Genomic DNA, 16,599 nt, shown 5'->3' with positions numbered 1-16,599 from the left:
AATTCTTTAAATGTTCATCCAAATTGTAACTTTTGCTAAGTTATAGTGATCAAATTGTCTCCCTTTTACTCGCTGTTATTTCCCCGTGATCTGATGACGCCACGTGCCATAACTTGACATCATCAACATCACTGGTTGAAATAATGACACCCTTAATCACAGGGCCTCTGGTGTTTGCAGTCCTAGATCTATTTGTTTGCATCAGTCAAGGTTTGCAAGTGTGATATTATGTAGGAACCCTTAACTGATCACCTTAGCTTAATCTATATATTCTTAGAGAGGAAAGTTTGAAAGGGGGGGGGGGTTGTTGTTGTTGCAATAACGTAACTTTCTTCGACTATTTTTATTCCGACGTTTTCGGGAGAAGCCGGGGGGGGGGGGGGGGGGGGGGGGAAAGAAAAGAGAGGGTTACATTATTGCAGCTAGGGGGAGGGGGTTCCCAACTGGTACAGGCCTGTAGGCTACTGAACTGTTTGTGGACTGACTTTGAAGCCACAGGGAGGTTACTCCCCAGCCCATAACCATTCAGTTTCATCATGGGATCTAGTCTAGATTATTAGATGAAAGAGGAACATATTCAGCTTCACTACATACAGTTGTAAGTGGTAGTCGTATAGGGCACGGAACATTTTGGGTATTATACTAGGCCTATATACTATCATTGCATGGGACCAAAGGGAAACCACAGTCCCCGGAAGCTCATCGTGTCATAATCAGAGTGGTAGGCTTAAAGGATATCGAATTTATCCAACGTAGTTCAAGTCCGATATCATTGTAGAGAAGTGCATGTAATTTGCATGTCCCTGCCCACATTTACAACATGCTTCTTCATATGTACATGTACACGCAGAAATTGCAGCCAGAGTAACTTCATTCCGTTCTAACCCTCTTCTTCTATCTTTGAATGTATGGAGCGTCCAATTAACATAACTCAAATAATTGAAGATATCTTCAATTATTGAAATGTAACTGGAAGCGAGAAAATGCAACGAACCAGACCGGGATTTATGGCACGCCATATTTATATTATTTCTCTATAAAGATATCTTATAAATTTATGAGATATCTTTCAAGGGGAATAAATGTAATATTAAATTGCATGCCATAGGGATTCGAACACGTGACTCCTGAATCTGTAGTCAGGTGCTCTAACAAATGAGATATCTGGCCACCAGCTGTCTGACCTTCACAATTGACTTGAAACCTTGAAGACATCAACCCAGGATCTTTATCCGCTGGCAGGCATTTTTACTTTCACCTGACAGTTCCAGGGGCTGCCTGGTCTATGGCACCAAATGTGTTATACACATGTAGGAAAGAACAAAATTCACTACATGACTCCTACATTACGATCCATATAGCCCTAACTACTGCAATTTTTTTTCCTGCTAAAAGATAGCCCACTGAGGTAAGCCCCCCCCCCTTTCCGTTCAGCGAATTCATTCAAGATATACAAAATACTTTCAATCGTTAAACAGATACCTTACACATATTTAAAAATTTTTTTGCTCAGTTTCAGGAATACTGTGTTACAACTGCAGTAATGTACACGACCCTCGATGTGGTGATCCTTTTTGGGACAGATCCCTTTCCCTTGTAAATTGCCCATCTGCGTCAGCAACCTGTCGGAAAGTAAAGTGGTCCGGAGAGTACACACAGGCATGTAAGTCACACTAAATATAAAATGCAAATTTGAAATGTGCTCAAGAAATCTTTTGATCGTTCCAATGAACATACATTTTTAAAAAATTTGTTGATAAATGTATATGCAATATATGCCACATTTATGGCCTAAATGAACACAAAGATCCAATAACAGTCTTACAGATGATTAATTAATATACACATTCTCCAATCACCACATCTAAGCCCCTTCCGGCGAGCTTGGGAAAACATTCGTTTTTTGCTTGCTGGAAAGGTTGACAACTTGACTCTAAAAAGGTAGTCATTAGGACGAAACAAGACTGACATGATTTTATGCTTGATCTTAGTAGAGAGATCCTGTTCTGATGACGAGGTAGCGATAGCAGGCATTAAGGAATATGGAAAAACCAAAAATTGTGTCACACAGTTTATTCCATTCAAAGGGGAGGTCACCCAGTGTCACTGTATAACAAAGGGATGCAACTCTGTGTACAGCTGCCACCAAAGCAACACATGGAGGACCGTTTTTTCTGCTCTGTTAATTGGTGTTTTGAAATAAAATAACTATGCTTTTTGTTGCAAGTCATTTCAAATAAAATTCTCTGATGAATGCAAGCTGTTTGAGTTTGAAGATTTCAAAAAGATGCAAGTGTACCATCATTCATGCAATAATTTTCAGTTGTGTTTATGTGCATGCATGCGCTTATCAGTGCACAAACCTGAATTTCTTTTAAATTTTCACAGATGATAGGTTTTAGGACTGACAAGAGATGATTAAACTTTGAGAGCTATCTATGCACGAGATTGCAGACATGAATCAACAGAGACTATGGAGCCTTGACAAAGGTTGTAATTTCAAAACAGTCTTGTAGGTTGTAATTTCAAACCAGTCTTGTATTACAATGTAAAGTAATAATCACAGAAGATATGGGCTAAGCCTACCAAATAAGACTAACTTAATGTAATCAAGCACTAGAAACTCATTATAAATTTAAATGCTAAAATGAAGATGGTCTCATCTGCTTCTTCCATTTGTGCAATTCTTTTATAAATATATACATTTTCCGCTCCCTATCCCCTTCTTTTCGACATAGCCGTACTACAGTGTAATACATGTACAAATTACTACCTTACCACAAAAACCTTTTACAAACTGCAATACTCCAGGATTTTTTGGGGGAAAGACCTACAAGACCACATGGTACTACCATCTCGAAACATAACAAAATTTAGATCAAGATGGATTTTGATTTGATGGAGTACAAACAAAATGAAAACATATCAAAACCAGCTTTAATCTATTGTACAAAGATATGCATACATTTAAAACAATAAAAAAAAAAGACACAAAAGAGGATTAAAACAAACATGAAAGTCATCACGTGTGCAGATTATCTTAGTCTGGATTATTATGGACTGTAACCTGTCATATATTGACTGAATCTGATTCTAATGACTCGGATGTTTGACTGTTTGAGTTTTCGTTGGAGGATTCTGGCTTCTCCTTGGTGGGACAATCAACAACATTTTTCTGTGCCTCTGTCTTCAACTTTTTCTTGGCTCTGGTCTCTGCTAAAACTTCTTCAATTGTCCTGTGGTCACGTTTATTTTCACTTGGTACTGAAAGAAAATTAAAGATGTCATGTTTGTCTCGGACAGAAAAGTCTACTACAGGTTTCATTTTAATATGTTCAGATTCTGAAAAAAATTTAATATATTACTATTCTGCATACTAAATTATAGTAATTTTAAAGTAGCTTTGTCCAAAAATGTTTCCTTAAATATTTACCAAATCTATACAACCTGTTGGCTGTTAACTGTGACAAGATAAATCCTTACCACATATATACGACCTGTTGGCTGTTAACTGTGACAAGATAAATCCTTACCAAATCCATACGACCTGTTGGCTGTAGTCTGCTTTGCTGCTTGCTTCGCTGATTCTTCTCCAATCAAATGTTTGTACTTATCCTTGTAGTTGGAATTTGGAATAATTTTCTTTTGGGTGGATGAATTCTCTTCTTCACTTAATCTCTCTAATTCCTACATTAAAATAATCTCATTATTTCTTATTTCTATGAGATCAAACTACACTTCCTAATTAGCTTAAGTTAAATAAAAGAGTAGATGTCCTTTTGCTTTTCAGGGAAAAAGTGGAAATATACCTATTACTTTTTTGGCCAAATTAAAACAAAAAATGTTTCAGTTCTTGGTGAAATTCCCTTGTTCATCATTTTTTTTTTCATATTTGTTTAACACAAGTATGAAAATTTGAAGAAGAAAATGTAAACCATTGAACTCCTATCATGGCCACAGAAGTCATAACTTTAACAAATATTGCACCCCATTATAATATAAGATTTTGTTTTTTGGCTGTAAAGACAATATTTCTATATTACTGTATTGCATTATTTTCTATAAATATAAAGCCCCTAGCCATTAAGTACGCCTGAGGCCCTAAAACACAAGGATAATTTGTGTCTTTCGTTGTAAACAGTCCAGCACTCCTGGTGAGGTAAGTCACAATATTGAAAGTTTACAGACAATTTCTAGACAAATTGTTGATAGACTTTCATAAGAATTTCTGCCTCAAGTGAATGAAAAAGCCTCACTCTTTGTTTTTCTAGTTCTTTGGCTTTCTCTGGATCCCATTCTTTGCCAGCTCTCAGTGCATTTACTTCATCGTCTGTCGGCGCGAACTCCTACAAAATTGACATACAGTACTATCAGTTTTATAGCATGCCCCGAAATCATCACCATAATGATGAAAATCATAAGTAAAAGCAAAGCCTTTGTGTTCTTTAAAATGATTTCTTTTTAAAATTCTATTATTACCAGCATTTTATTTATGAAGAGCATCCCAATCTGTAAAATCAGGATGGTTCTTTAATGAAAAGCTGCTCTAGCAAAATCAAAATTCTCCCTTTTATTCATTAATCTCTATCAAAATTCTCCCTTTTATTCATTAATTTCTAATCTACATAAATCTATTGTAAGTCTTTCATAGTACCAGGGACCTACATACTAATTACTAGTAGTATTAAAGTTTCTAATAGTACATTATAGCATTTGTGATTTATGTTCTTGCTAAATAACACAAAACAACATTGAATAGTAATTTTGCCAAATAAAGCATCAGGAATCCACAGTCCACGAAATATCTTGTCTAACTGAATAGAAACCAAGGGATTTTCAACATTAAAAAGCTAAGCAAGGCAACAATCACAAACCCCATTACTGTACAGTACCACATTATAATGACAAGTAGGACAAAAAAAAAATAGCCTGCAGTGTTTTTGTGTAAGCTATGTATTACCCTCTTCCACACCATGACATATCTGTCATGCTCCTCTATACCAAAGGAAAATGAGGTTAACCCAGCAACATCAGAAACTTCATGCCTTCAAAGGGAAAAATATATATGCATATATATAAATTAATTCAAACAGTGCCACATACTTGCATATGCTTTCAACCACCCTCGTTAAAATTTCATATCAATTACGCAAGCCTATGTAATGTTATGTTGTAAGTAAAGGCATTGATATATTAAAGGTCCCTGGCAGAGGGTAGTTTAAGTATTTAGAACTTGCGTTCAAGCCATTTGTAATTGTATTACAATAAAATACATTTAAACCGACAAACCAAACCAAAAGTCCCCGGAATTCTTACAAAAGAAAACTAATTATTAACACAATCATTAACACAATGGACTTACACAGGAGTAATCATTAACACACTGGACTTACACAGAAGTAATCTTTAACACAGTGGACTTACACAGGAGTAATCATTAACACACTGGACTTACACAGGAGTAATCATTAACACACTGGACTTACACAGGAGTAATCATTAACACAATCATTAACATAGTGGACTTACACAGGAATAATCATTAACACAGTGGACTTACACAGGAGTAATCATTAACACACTGGACTTACACAGGAGTAATCATTAACACACTGGACTTACACAGGAGTAATCATTAACACAATCATTAACACAGTGGACTTACACAGGAGTAATCATTAACACAGTGGACTTACACAGGAGTAATCATTAACACAGTGGACTTACACAGGAGTAATCATTAACACAGTGGACTTACACAGGAATAATCATTAACACACTGAACTTACACAGAAGTAATCATTAACACACTGGACTTACACAGGAGTAATCATTAACACACTGGACTTACACAGGAGTAATCATTAACACACTGGACTTACACAGGAGTAATCATTAACACAATCATTAACACAGTGGACTTACACAGGAGTAATCATTAACACACTGGACTTACACAGGAGTAATCATTAACACAGTCATTAACACACTGGACTTACACAGGAGTAATCATTAACACACTGGACTTACACAGGAATAATCATTAACACACTGGACTTACACAGGAATAATCATTAACACACTGGACTTACACAGGAGTAATCATTAACACAATCATTAACACAGTGGACTTACACAGGAATAATCATTAACACACTGGACTTACACAGGAATAATCATTAACACACTGGACTTATACAGGAATAATCATTAACACAGTGGAGTTACACAGGAGTAATCATCAACACAGTGGACTTACACAGGAGTAATCATTAACACACTGGACTTACACAGGAGTAATCATTAACACACTGGACTTACACAGGAGTAATCATTAACACACTGGACTTACACAGGAATAATAATTAACACACTGGACTTACACAGGGGTAATCATTAACACATTGGACTTACACAGGAGTAATCATTAACACACTGGACTTACACAGGAATAATAATTAACACACTGGACTTACACAGGAGTAATCATTAACACACTGGACTTACACAGGAGTAATCATTAACACAATCATTAACACACTGGACTTACACAGGAATAATCATTAACACAATCATTGACATAGTGGACTTACACAGGAGTAATCATTAACACAATCATTAAGACATTGGGCTTGCACAGGAGTAATCATTAACGCCCTGAACTTACACAATAGCTCGCCATCCTTTATCCATAGGCTCAAACTTGTACTTTTCTTGTGTTCCATCTTTGATGAAGTCATGTATTTTCTTTTGTATCTATGATTTGAACAATGTAATAACTTTTATGCCACTTTAAAAAATCTCAATATCTCTATATTATAAAACAAGAACTCTATGGGACGTTGTCTTCTATTAGCTTTATGCCTTGTCTGTACTAAGAATACAATCAATTATAGAACCCTTATTTTGGCCCCACAATAAGCCCTGGAATATGAATTGAACAAACTCCAATAGTAGTATACATAATGATTGCATATGAACACGACTATTAAACTACATACATTGATTCATCTCTCTTTTTTGTGATTTCTAAACCCACATTGTGAATACATCAAGCCCATAATTATATGAATTTAATTACAAGTATATGAAGAGCTTGCGTAGTGCAGAAGCTGAAAATGCAGTCAGGGGATAAAAGTACTGGATTGTGTGTCTCAAAGGGTAAAGACATTCAAGAATGAATCAGTTGGGATCAATCAACATGACCAGACAGGGCGTGAATCAACTTTTTATGTCACCACTCTAGCTGGACTGATAGGTATAATTTCTACAAGTCCGCAGAAAAATTTACCAGTCCACCAGAGTTTTTTCAGAAATGATTAAACGTATTTTGTTCATGTTATTTAAAAGATAAAATAAAGGAATTTTATACATTTATTGCATGATAGTGAGGGAGATATGAAGATTTATTCACCCAAGAAAAATCATATTCCCCTCGGGCGTTGCCCTCGGGGAATATGATTTTTCTTGGGTGAATAAATCTTCATATCTCCCGAACATCCATGCAATAAATTGTTTATTATACCGAAACAAAGCAAAACTACAAAAGTGCATTTGAAATTGGAGTCCGCTCATCTATACATTGTATGTAGCTGAGATTGCCCTAACGGTAACACCGCGCCGTCAACGTATGAAAGATTTTAAAAAAAACGAAATATAATGATATGATAACCAGTTTTCATATTTCCATTCTCCATGAATGTTGATTTACTTGCATGTTTTTGTATAAACCAAAACCAGGCGATTTAACTGTGTATCAGAGACCCGCATATTTTGTGCCTTACGAACTTTGAAAGTACAATGACTCGAACTTATTGTGACGTCACAATAAACTTCGTCTACCTTTACGTTAAATTTAAGAAAAATGCACGAGGCTGCCCAAGTGGTAAATATGATGGGGAAATATGATGTTTGAGAGGGAGATATGAAGTTTTGTCCTCCCTTGCACGTGACCATCTAGACCAATCAGATTACGCGTTGCATGGCTTTCTCATACTGAGGTATAATAAAACTTGATATGCCTCAGACAATATTGTAACACTTATATGAGATTTATATTTACTAATCTGGTTCATCTGATATCTACAGAGGAATGTCAAATGTGTGTTTAAGATTCCATAAGTATGTTTTCCAAAATGATGTTTTAGAAAATTGATCAGTCCCATCGGACCAACTAAAACATGTCATTCAGTCCGCCAGATTTTTAACCAGTCACAGACTGATTGGCATATGTCAATTACCAGCCCTGCCACAGAGCTCATTTGGTAGAACACCTAACTTGGAATTCTGGGGGGATAAGTTTGAATCTTGGTACGACTGATTTCCATTTTGTGCTGTCACCATCTTTTGCACCACCAGGCATGCCAAGAAGTTGAAACTAACATGAGCACTTGCAATAATATTCAGATGTGAACAAAAAAAAAGGCTTGTATTTTCTGTTGTGCATAACAGTTTCCTCAGTTAGATCCACTGCTTCATCATAATTTTGTATGATGGCGTCAATCAAAGACCGTGATGTCACATCTATCGTCTTGCTCCAGCTATGATAGGCATCACATTGTTATACAGACAGGTTTACTCATTTCCTATGCACAGGAAACCTTAAAAATTAATCCACGTAACTTCATATTCTCAGATTTATGAGACGTAACTTTGCAAGAACAGGTCATTAAAATAGTGAGAGTTTTTTGTATGTGGAAAATTCTTTGGGTGTATATGTAGCTTGAAATTTCTCTGTTCCTATCTTTAGAGCTAGCTGTGCTCACTATTACCCTATTGTGTGATTTTTCATTACACTACAGATTTTTCCAGTTTTCCTTTGAATTAAATCATCTTAATTCCATTAGTTTAGGCTCATTAGGCTGCATGTGTCTGGCACACATATAAGGGGGAGGGGTGTTAAGGATCTTAACCAATCATCATCTGAGCTTGGTAGAAAATACATATATTTGCTAATTTTTACACACTTTTAGCAGTAAAATACTATATATTAGTCCTTAGTTTGATTGGACCCCTAAATTAATTGCATGGGGTGGATTGAACCCACTTCCCCGAGGAAAAATTTCTAGATTTGTGCATAAATATATGTAGTGCATTCAATGCTCTAATGATAGCACCATCAACATACTACTTAAAAGATGCACTTTGTCATATTTGTTTGAAATGGTTTGCTGTTCCTGAAAATTGACTAAGGATGCGAAATTCTGGTATATGACTGACCTGGAGTGTTGTCAGTTACTGGTAGAACTTAGTAACCAGTTCTTTTCTCTCTCAAAATGTTCACTTATGTGCAGTAAAACGGTGTAACCTGGCATACCTTTTCTCTGAATTCCTGTAACTTTTTTCTCTCTTTTTCTTGTTGTCTCTCGAGTAGCGCTTTTTGTTCTATGGCAAAAAATATTCATGATGATCAGAATCACTACAGAGGAATCATATCATCAAATGGACTTTCCCATATTTTTATTTGGCTTTGTTTCTTTTTATTGTCGTCTGTTTATATATAATATCACTTTCAGATTTAAAATAGCTGCATAGTTATTATGTCAGAACAAATGCGGGTGATGTGAACATATTCGAATCATTAGTCATATATGATAAAAGAGGAACCTTTGGCCTTTTTCTTCTCTGCATCACCCATCGTAGGTGGCTTTTGCATACTACCAAGAATGGAGCCTAGTAGATCCATTTTCGCAGAGATTTTGCTATTTTTACCACCTGCTATCTCATATGTATAACTTTAATCATGAAACCGAGCAATACGAACCCGATGTAATTTGAATATGAAAGAAAAAACTTTTCTAAATATATGATTCTTATCCATGTTGTTTTGAAGATATAAGTATTGTTTTAAATAAATATGCATGATAAGCATTTGATAAAATCGGTTTTCCCCTTTTAAAAAGATATATTGTATCCGGAATATTCATCAGTCAGCATTTTAATTTTACAATTTCATTTACTGCGAACCTTCAGCAACCTTGCATTTTTGGAAGGACTGACGAAGTCAGTGAGCTGAGGGGTCAAAATGATCCCCTTCAGCTGCTTGAGGGTGTCTAATGTTCAGGGCACAAGACAGTTCTTTACTTTTATCGCAAAAAGACCCCAGGCTAAAAACGAAATATTAAAATCCAAGTCCACTCTGCAAGGTAAATGGGAGGAGAAAATTCGAGTTATGTAGATTTTTGGGGTTGATTTTTGTTTGTTTGGACCTATGGCTGTCATGACAAGGTTCAGGAGGTGATATTCATGATTTCTGAATACCTAGATATTTCTATTTGTTGTTGTAAATCTAACTATGTTGAGGTGTTGCCTATCCCCCCCCCCCCCCCCCCCCCGGCCCCCTTCAAAATGATTGCCAGATAGGTAACTAACTGTATGTTGTAAAATTTGTGGGGTATAGATATTGCCCTTAATAGTTCAGGAGAAAAAAAGCCAGGCTAACAAGGGTTCGGGTTTTATTACCTATTTAGTAATAACTTGTATTTTGCAAGAAAATTTTTTCGAAAACGGATTCTTAAAAAGTAGAGGTACACATCTTCCTGATATTTGATATTTCACCTAACTCATAGTACACTGATATGAAATACATTTTTAAAGCATTGATCCTGAGATAATGTCAGGATAATTGTATAATACATATTTTTTATAGCGTGACATAACGTCATTTCATTGGAACATCATTGTAAAGAAACAAAGACTTTAATATTGAATGTAAATGAATTTTATGAAATGTAAAATTTCTAAAAACTCTAATATGTGCTACTAAGTGCATAGATTCTATCCAAAAAAAAATAAGTAGAATGAAGTACTGTATACATATATGTACCATCATATTTGTTAATATTTACATTCAATAAGTTTTCTCCACACCCTATCAGAGCAGGCAACTTCCAAAACAGTGTAGATTTTCCTTGATCTGAATTGTTTGTTTGTTGTTTGAGCAAAAAATATATATATATAAAAAAAAAAAAAAAATTTCAATCTAATCAAAATTCGACCTTTCATCTCGCTCTTCGTTATCTGTTTGTCGAAGAGCAAGATGAAAGGTCTAATTTTAATTAGATTGGATGGGGACCAATATCGACGTAGCAACAAAATCGATACTGAATGGCCAAATGTATTGTGACGTCATTCCTATAACCGTATTGTGACATCATTCCTATAACATCCTATAGTGGGACCAAAGGGCAACTTTGTTTGTACGTTATAAAGAATGTTGATATAGTGAAACAAACTAATCAAATTGTGTGTAACAAATAAAATTAAATTATTAATATAAATTAAATTCATTTGTAGAGGTGGTTAGGAATGGTTCCCATTTTGGAGATGGATACATTGGTGTCCCACGATTTGGAACCAGAATTAGTGAATTTTACTTCCGAGATCATGCTGTAAGTAATGTCTATAGCCAATGTTTATGGTTATGCAGTGCATTTCACATGTTGACCATGTGTCATTTACCTAGGAAAGTCATTTTAGATGTTAAACTAGATTTTAAAAAGAAAATTTGTAAACTTTTGTACCCACGTTAGTTGTTTTGCATCTATCTTTATGATTATTTTTTTTTTTATTTACAGATCAAATACTTCTGGATATCTATGATCCCTATTGGAGCTTTGTCATTTTATAATATGTTTATAGGTAAGCTTCACATACACATATCGTGCATTACATCATTTAGGCCAGTTTTTTAATTTCTTGGCTTACGGATCCGCCGACTCTAATTTTTGGGAATCGGAAAAGAAATAAAATTCAGATTTCTAAATTTTTTAAAATTCCGCCGATTCTACCCAGCATGTCAAACCGAAAATAAAAATAAAATGCATTTTAAATTTTACGAATAGATTATCTTGAAATGTAAACATATTGATTTGTATTTGTAATCACTGTTCATTATGTTTAATGTCATTATTCTGTATTTTTCAAAACCATGTAAACAGATATGGTCACTGATGACAGTAACGATACCTATATCTTTCTTGTCAACGAAACAGATGACATTTCATCACGGAAAAAAGAATTGTTAGAAATAAATATTTCTCATACAATTGGTCATATTCTTGCTGCTAACATAGACACGAAATGCAGTGCTATTTGGGTGTTTAAGGATGAGGGGAAGGTACAGTTGTTAGCGACACAACTTTACTAGATAGGATGTTCTATCGTTAAAGTGAATATGTCCTCCGGATCCGGTTTGAGTGTGGTGAGAGCCTGTACCAAGACAGTTAGATTATTCTAACTAGTGACTTTATACAACAGCAGTACATGTCATAATAAATGTATTTGAATGCATGTACGTGCATCTCTTCCGTAAAAAAAAAATCAAACAGCATGAGAAATTGCCAGATGCTTTTAATATTTTTAATGAACGCCCATAAAAACAAATATGACCAATTCCCAGATGAAAGGTATGCATATTTCTCAGAAATTAGTATACCTTGTGTAGTGGTGGAAAAATTTGAGTATCAAATAAAAAATTAAAACAAAAAATGCTTTTTCAAAAAAGGTGATAGAGAATTCCAAGGACATGTCTTTGTGGGGAAAATGAGGATAGAAATTCCATGGGGGTAAAAACAATCTGAAATCAGAAATGGAATTACTACATAAAATTGTAATAGTGCTTATATTAATTTTTTTCATTATATTTACAATTTGTAAATGTAAAATCGTTGTTGAGCATATACAGCAAAATTACTGAACAGCATGGTATAAATACTGGATACAGCAAAATTACTAAACAGCTAGCATAGTATAAATACTGGATACTTTACAACATCAAAGTGATATGACCTTACACATTTTCTCAGCTTATGTTTTACCGATGTGTAATAGATAATAGTTATACACTGAATTTGAAATTGCATATTTTTTTTAATTCATAGCATACTAGTCACTTAAAAGAATTTTTTATCTAATATTTGATACATTTTTGTTTATTTGTGAAATGATGTAGTCTGAAATATCTGACGTTTTCCTGGCTTTTTTATGATTTTGATATTTACCATGCCAGGAAAACGTCAGAACCGGCGCCATTACATAAACTGGAATATCGAAATCATAAAAAGGTCAGAAAAACGTCAGATATTTCGGACTAGAAATTATGTTAGTAATTCATTGGAAATAGAACAACGATAGATATTAAAAATGTGTATTTTATTTTTATTTTTTTTCCTCCCGACCGACCCTATATCTTTTTTTAAAAAATTCCATAAACCAAGAAATTAAAAAACTGTGGCCTTAATAACACAGGTAGGAAGTTAGCCATTAATTATGACGATGTAGAATACCTCCTTAATATCACAGGTAATGCCAAAAAGAATAACAAGGGTCTATGTTGTATATAGAGGTTTCAAATTGTTTTACTTTATTATGCAATAATCAGAGTGGCTTGCTTTTGTGAACATGTACTTTTGATATTCTGTGATATTTTTCTTGTATACATAATACACTACTATTTTGTAATGGATATTTTAAGACCACCATGGTCTTGTGTTTGAGATAAAACATAACATGAAATCCTCTCAAGGGTTCCATGTGTTTTCCAAGACATAATGATATTTACACTAAACAGCATGACTGATTTTTAATGATGTACTTATATTAAATCACAGTCCATGTATGTATCCAAAATGCATTTCCTTTGGTGCCAAAACAATTCACATTAATTTGACCACGAAGGAATACATGTTCAGAGTGTATTGTAGTAAGTTATCACCTACAATACCAACTATTGTATTCAACTTACCTATGGACCTAGATTACAATGTCTGTTTTCCACATTTGCTGTATCTTTTTTTCTAAGGTCCAGCTGAGTTAAAGGACATCCCAGAGGGATATGAACCTCGCCACTGGGAGTACTATAGGGTAGGAAGGGAAGTTCTACTAGGAAGACACTTGGAATAGCATTAAAATTAAATGATATATGGAAGGACATTTCTTTGAATAGCATAGAATTGAGAGGGTGTAAAATGAAAGAAAATAAATGGGAGAAATTTTATAACTTTCTTCAAGAAGATGTGTGCATATTGTCAAAAAGGAGGAAAAATCAAAATGTAATGCATTTCTATCTTTTATTTTTCAATTAGACTCCCACACAAAGATTTATGCACAAATGGGTATATTCATCACATGAGCAGGTATATGAGAGGAATCTTCATCTCCTTGACCTCAAGAGCAGGAAAGCAGAGGCAAAGTATGTGTATTATCTGAGATTATCAATTATGTTTTCTATATGTATATTCTCTTGTGAAGTTGGGAATATATTTACATTATTAGTACAGTATAGTACTGTATCCAATTATTTTTGGCACAATTTGTAGATCTAATCACTTTAAAAAAATATCTTACCAATTCACATAATTTTTTTAAGAATGGATTATTTTAAAGGAATAAGAAAATTATTTGATAATTCTGTGCAATTTTCAGAAAAAAATACAAAATTGTATCCGAGCACATGTTGGACAACACGGGATACAAGGGATGGTACTATGAGCCAGACTTCAGACTGGAAGGCGTCAAGGTGCATGATAAAGCCCAGAAGGAAGAGGGTATATTCCGGGAGTACTTTTATGGCCGACCTCCTATTGACAGGTCTTCCAGGCTGGGCGAATAAGTGTCTGTTTATATTGTGACTATTAAAATGAAATTGACTATTCTAACGTGCGATTTGTTTCTTCTTGGGATACATAAAAAACTTCTAGAACTTTTGATAATGTTGTTTTGGATTGCATTTATATATAGTAAATTTCATGTGTGATGTAGCATGATGTTAAAAGTGATTTCTCTTATTTCTGATAGTCTCCTATGGATTGCACACACATTTTGTGTTGTGTCTTGCTTGAGAAATAGAGTGTTCTGATCTTGGAAATTGATAATGGAACCTGTTATGAAATGAAACAGGTCCCTTTATTTACTGATTAGCTTCCTAATTCCAATACATGGTATAGCCCTTAGCCCAAGGATATGTTGAGATGAATTTGATAAAATTTGGTCCAGAGACTTTCTAAGATTTGGCCTACAATTCCACGAAATTTACCAACTGCACACCATTCGATAAGCTCACAAAGATATGACCTTAGAAACGGAGGTCTTGTGTCAGGACAAGCGTTGGCGTGATAAAGAACCCTCACTGCTACGGCCCTGGGTGTGAAGCATAGGTCTAAGGCAAAAAGTTGAAACGGACAAGAATTCAGTTTAACCCATTTTTATCGCAACAAGCGGTCGAAGTTCAGGCAAGATTTCCCAAATCACTTCGTTTGACACTGGTCTGAGATTCGTCGGAGGCGTCAGTTCTAATATCCAGCCTCGATGAATCTCGCTGAGATTACCATCTACCCAAAGCACTGGTTTTCAGGTACCCGTTATAACCCCATCTCTTATCAGTACTAGCAGTTCTGCCGGGCTGACACGAGTAGGATAGGGAGTTGGACTTGGTTGTTCATGGGACACGCCGTGAAGAGTATTTTATAGACGGTTGAAGCTTATCCCATTGCCACCCCTCGGCTTTGACAACTTTTGGAACCAATTGAATGATTGTTCCCTTTAATACGCAATTTCCGAGTTGCTCAATAGTTCTTTTCCTTTGTGGAACTCTTATACGCAGTGAGACGCAAAACATACTATCGTTTACACGCGGTGGGTACAAATGCTTATCGAGGCCTTCATATATTGCCTTGAGACCGATTATCAGATATCATGCAACCACCCAATCTGCAGGGACACAGTAAGTTTATTAGTATTTAATAATAAATCAGCTCAAACAAACTTTTCTTTGATTAAAATGTCACTCGTGCAGAGGAGGAAATAAAAAATAATTTCATATTTAATTTAATGGTCTAATTCAAACAAATATTATTCTTGATATAGTTAGTTTAATGTATACCAACGGCTGATATAAACAAAATTTGCACTTTCATTACTTTTATCTGTATTTACATAGCTAGTCTATAGTATATGCACCCACCCATGCGTTCAACAGAACACTGAACGTACCTCCATCACTGAAGAGCTGATATCTCGGAAGTTGCGTATTGAATGAATGATGTCATTGATTCAATTGATGCGTACAATAATTCAATAGGCGTCGGTGGCCTTGTGGTTAGGCTGCCAGACTCTTGACCGAAAGATCGTGGGTTCGAGTCCTGGCCGCGGCAGGGCCAAGTGAAAGATATTGTTAGAATGTTAGTGCTTGTAACCGCAGCTTGCACTGTATGCTTCCCAGGAAGCTGAGAAAGTTCTAGATTGATATAAGGCCTGTCAGGGTAATAATGTATTGTAAAGCGCTTTGAACAGCATACGCTGGAAAAAGCGCTATATAAAACCAATCATTATTATTATTATTTCGAGAGATCAACAATCTTATTAGAAATGTCTTTAATTCAACATATCCACAATTGACTATATTAATGATCTCTTTAATGAAATTGTTGCGGTCTTTAAACGAATTGATACACACATTGATTCCTTATACAATATCGTAGATGATTAGAAATGTTTTCAAATAAATTAAAGAGATCAATAAATCATATATACCTAGCTCTAAATTAATTTCCGCGAGCGTAGAATTGATGCGTGCATCAATCGAACTGATGAGAGCAATAA

The 16,599-nt window shown here is 34.9% G+C and overlaps 3 protein-coding genes across 3 annotated transcripts; 2 read left to right on the top strand and 1 right to left on the bottom strand.

The window, feature by feature from the left end:
• Positions 1-93: 93 nt before the first annotated feature.
• LOC125663739 (uncharacterized) lies at positions 94-2,255 on the top strand. The gene is made up of 3 exons (XM_048896073.2): positions 94-210; positions 1,514-1,663; positions 1,992-2,255. Exons 1-3 carry the CDS (start codon positions 144-146, stop codon positions 2,201-2,203), a joined length of 429 nt encoding a protein of 142 aa, XP_048752030.2. The 5' UTR covers positions 94-143; the 3' UTR covers positions 2,204-2,255.
• A 666-nt stretch (positions 2,256-2,921) lies between these two features.
• LOC125663737 (sperm-associated antigen 7 homolog) lies at positions 2,922-9,942 on the bottom strand. Its single transcript, XM_048896070.2, has 7 exons — positions 9,607-9,942; positions 9,317-9,384; positions 6,668-6,756; positions 4,961-5,045; positions 4,257-4,346; positions 3,534-3,687; positions 2,922-3,264 (listed from the first exon to the last, which is right to left on the bottom strand). Exons 1-7 carry the CDS (start codon positions 9,683-9,685, stop codon positions 3,071-3,073), a joined length of 759 nt encoding a protein of 252 aa, XP_048752027.2. The 5' UTR covers positions 9,686-9,942; the 3' UTR covers positions 2,922-3,070.
• LOC125663738 (NADH dehydrogenase [ubiquinone] 1 beta subcomplex subunit 5, mitochondrial-like) lies at positions 9,943-14,657 on the top strand. Its single transcript, XM_048896072.2, has 6 exons — positions 9,943-10,145; positions 11,296-11,390; positions 11,577-11,640; positions 13,802-13,863; positions 14,085-14,191; positions 14,425-14,657. The coding sequence occupies exons 1-6, from the start codon at positions 10,025-10,027 to the stop codon at positions 14,609-14,611; spliced, it is 636 nt and encodes a 211-aa protein (XP_048752029.2). The 5' UTR covers positions 9,943-10,024; the 3' UTR covers positions 14,612-14,657.
• The last annotated feature ends 1,942 nt before the right edge of the window (positions 14,658-16,599 follow it).

Source organism: Ostrea edulis, chromosome 1 (genome assembly GCF_947568905.1).
Source record: "Ostrea edulis chromosome 1, xbOstEdul1.1, whole genome shotgun sequence".
In the NCBI taxonomy this organism is placed as follows: Eukaryota; Metazoa; Mollusca; class Bivalvia; order Ostreida; family Ostreidae; genus Ostrea; species Ostrea edulis.
Note: the sequence above shows the minus strand (reverse complement) of the source record. Positions and strands in the feature narration are given on the sequence as shown.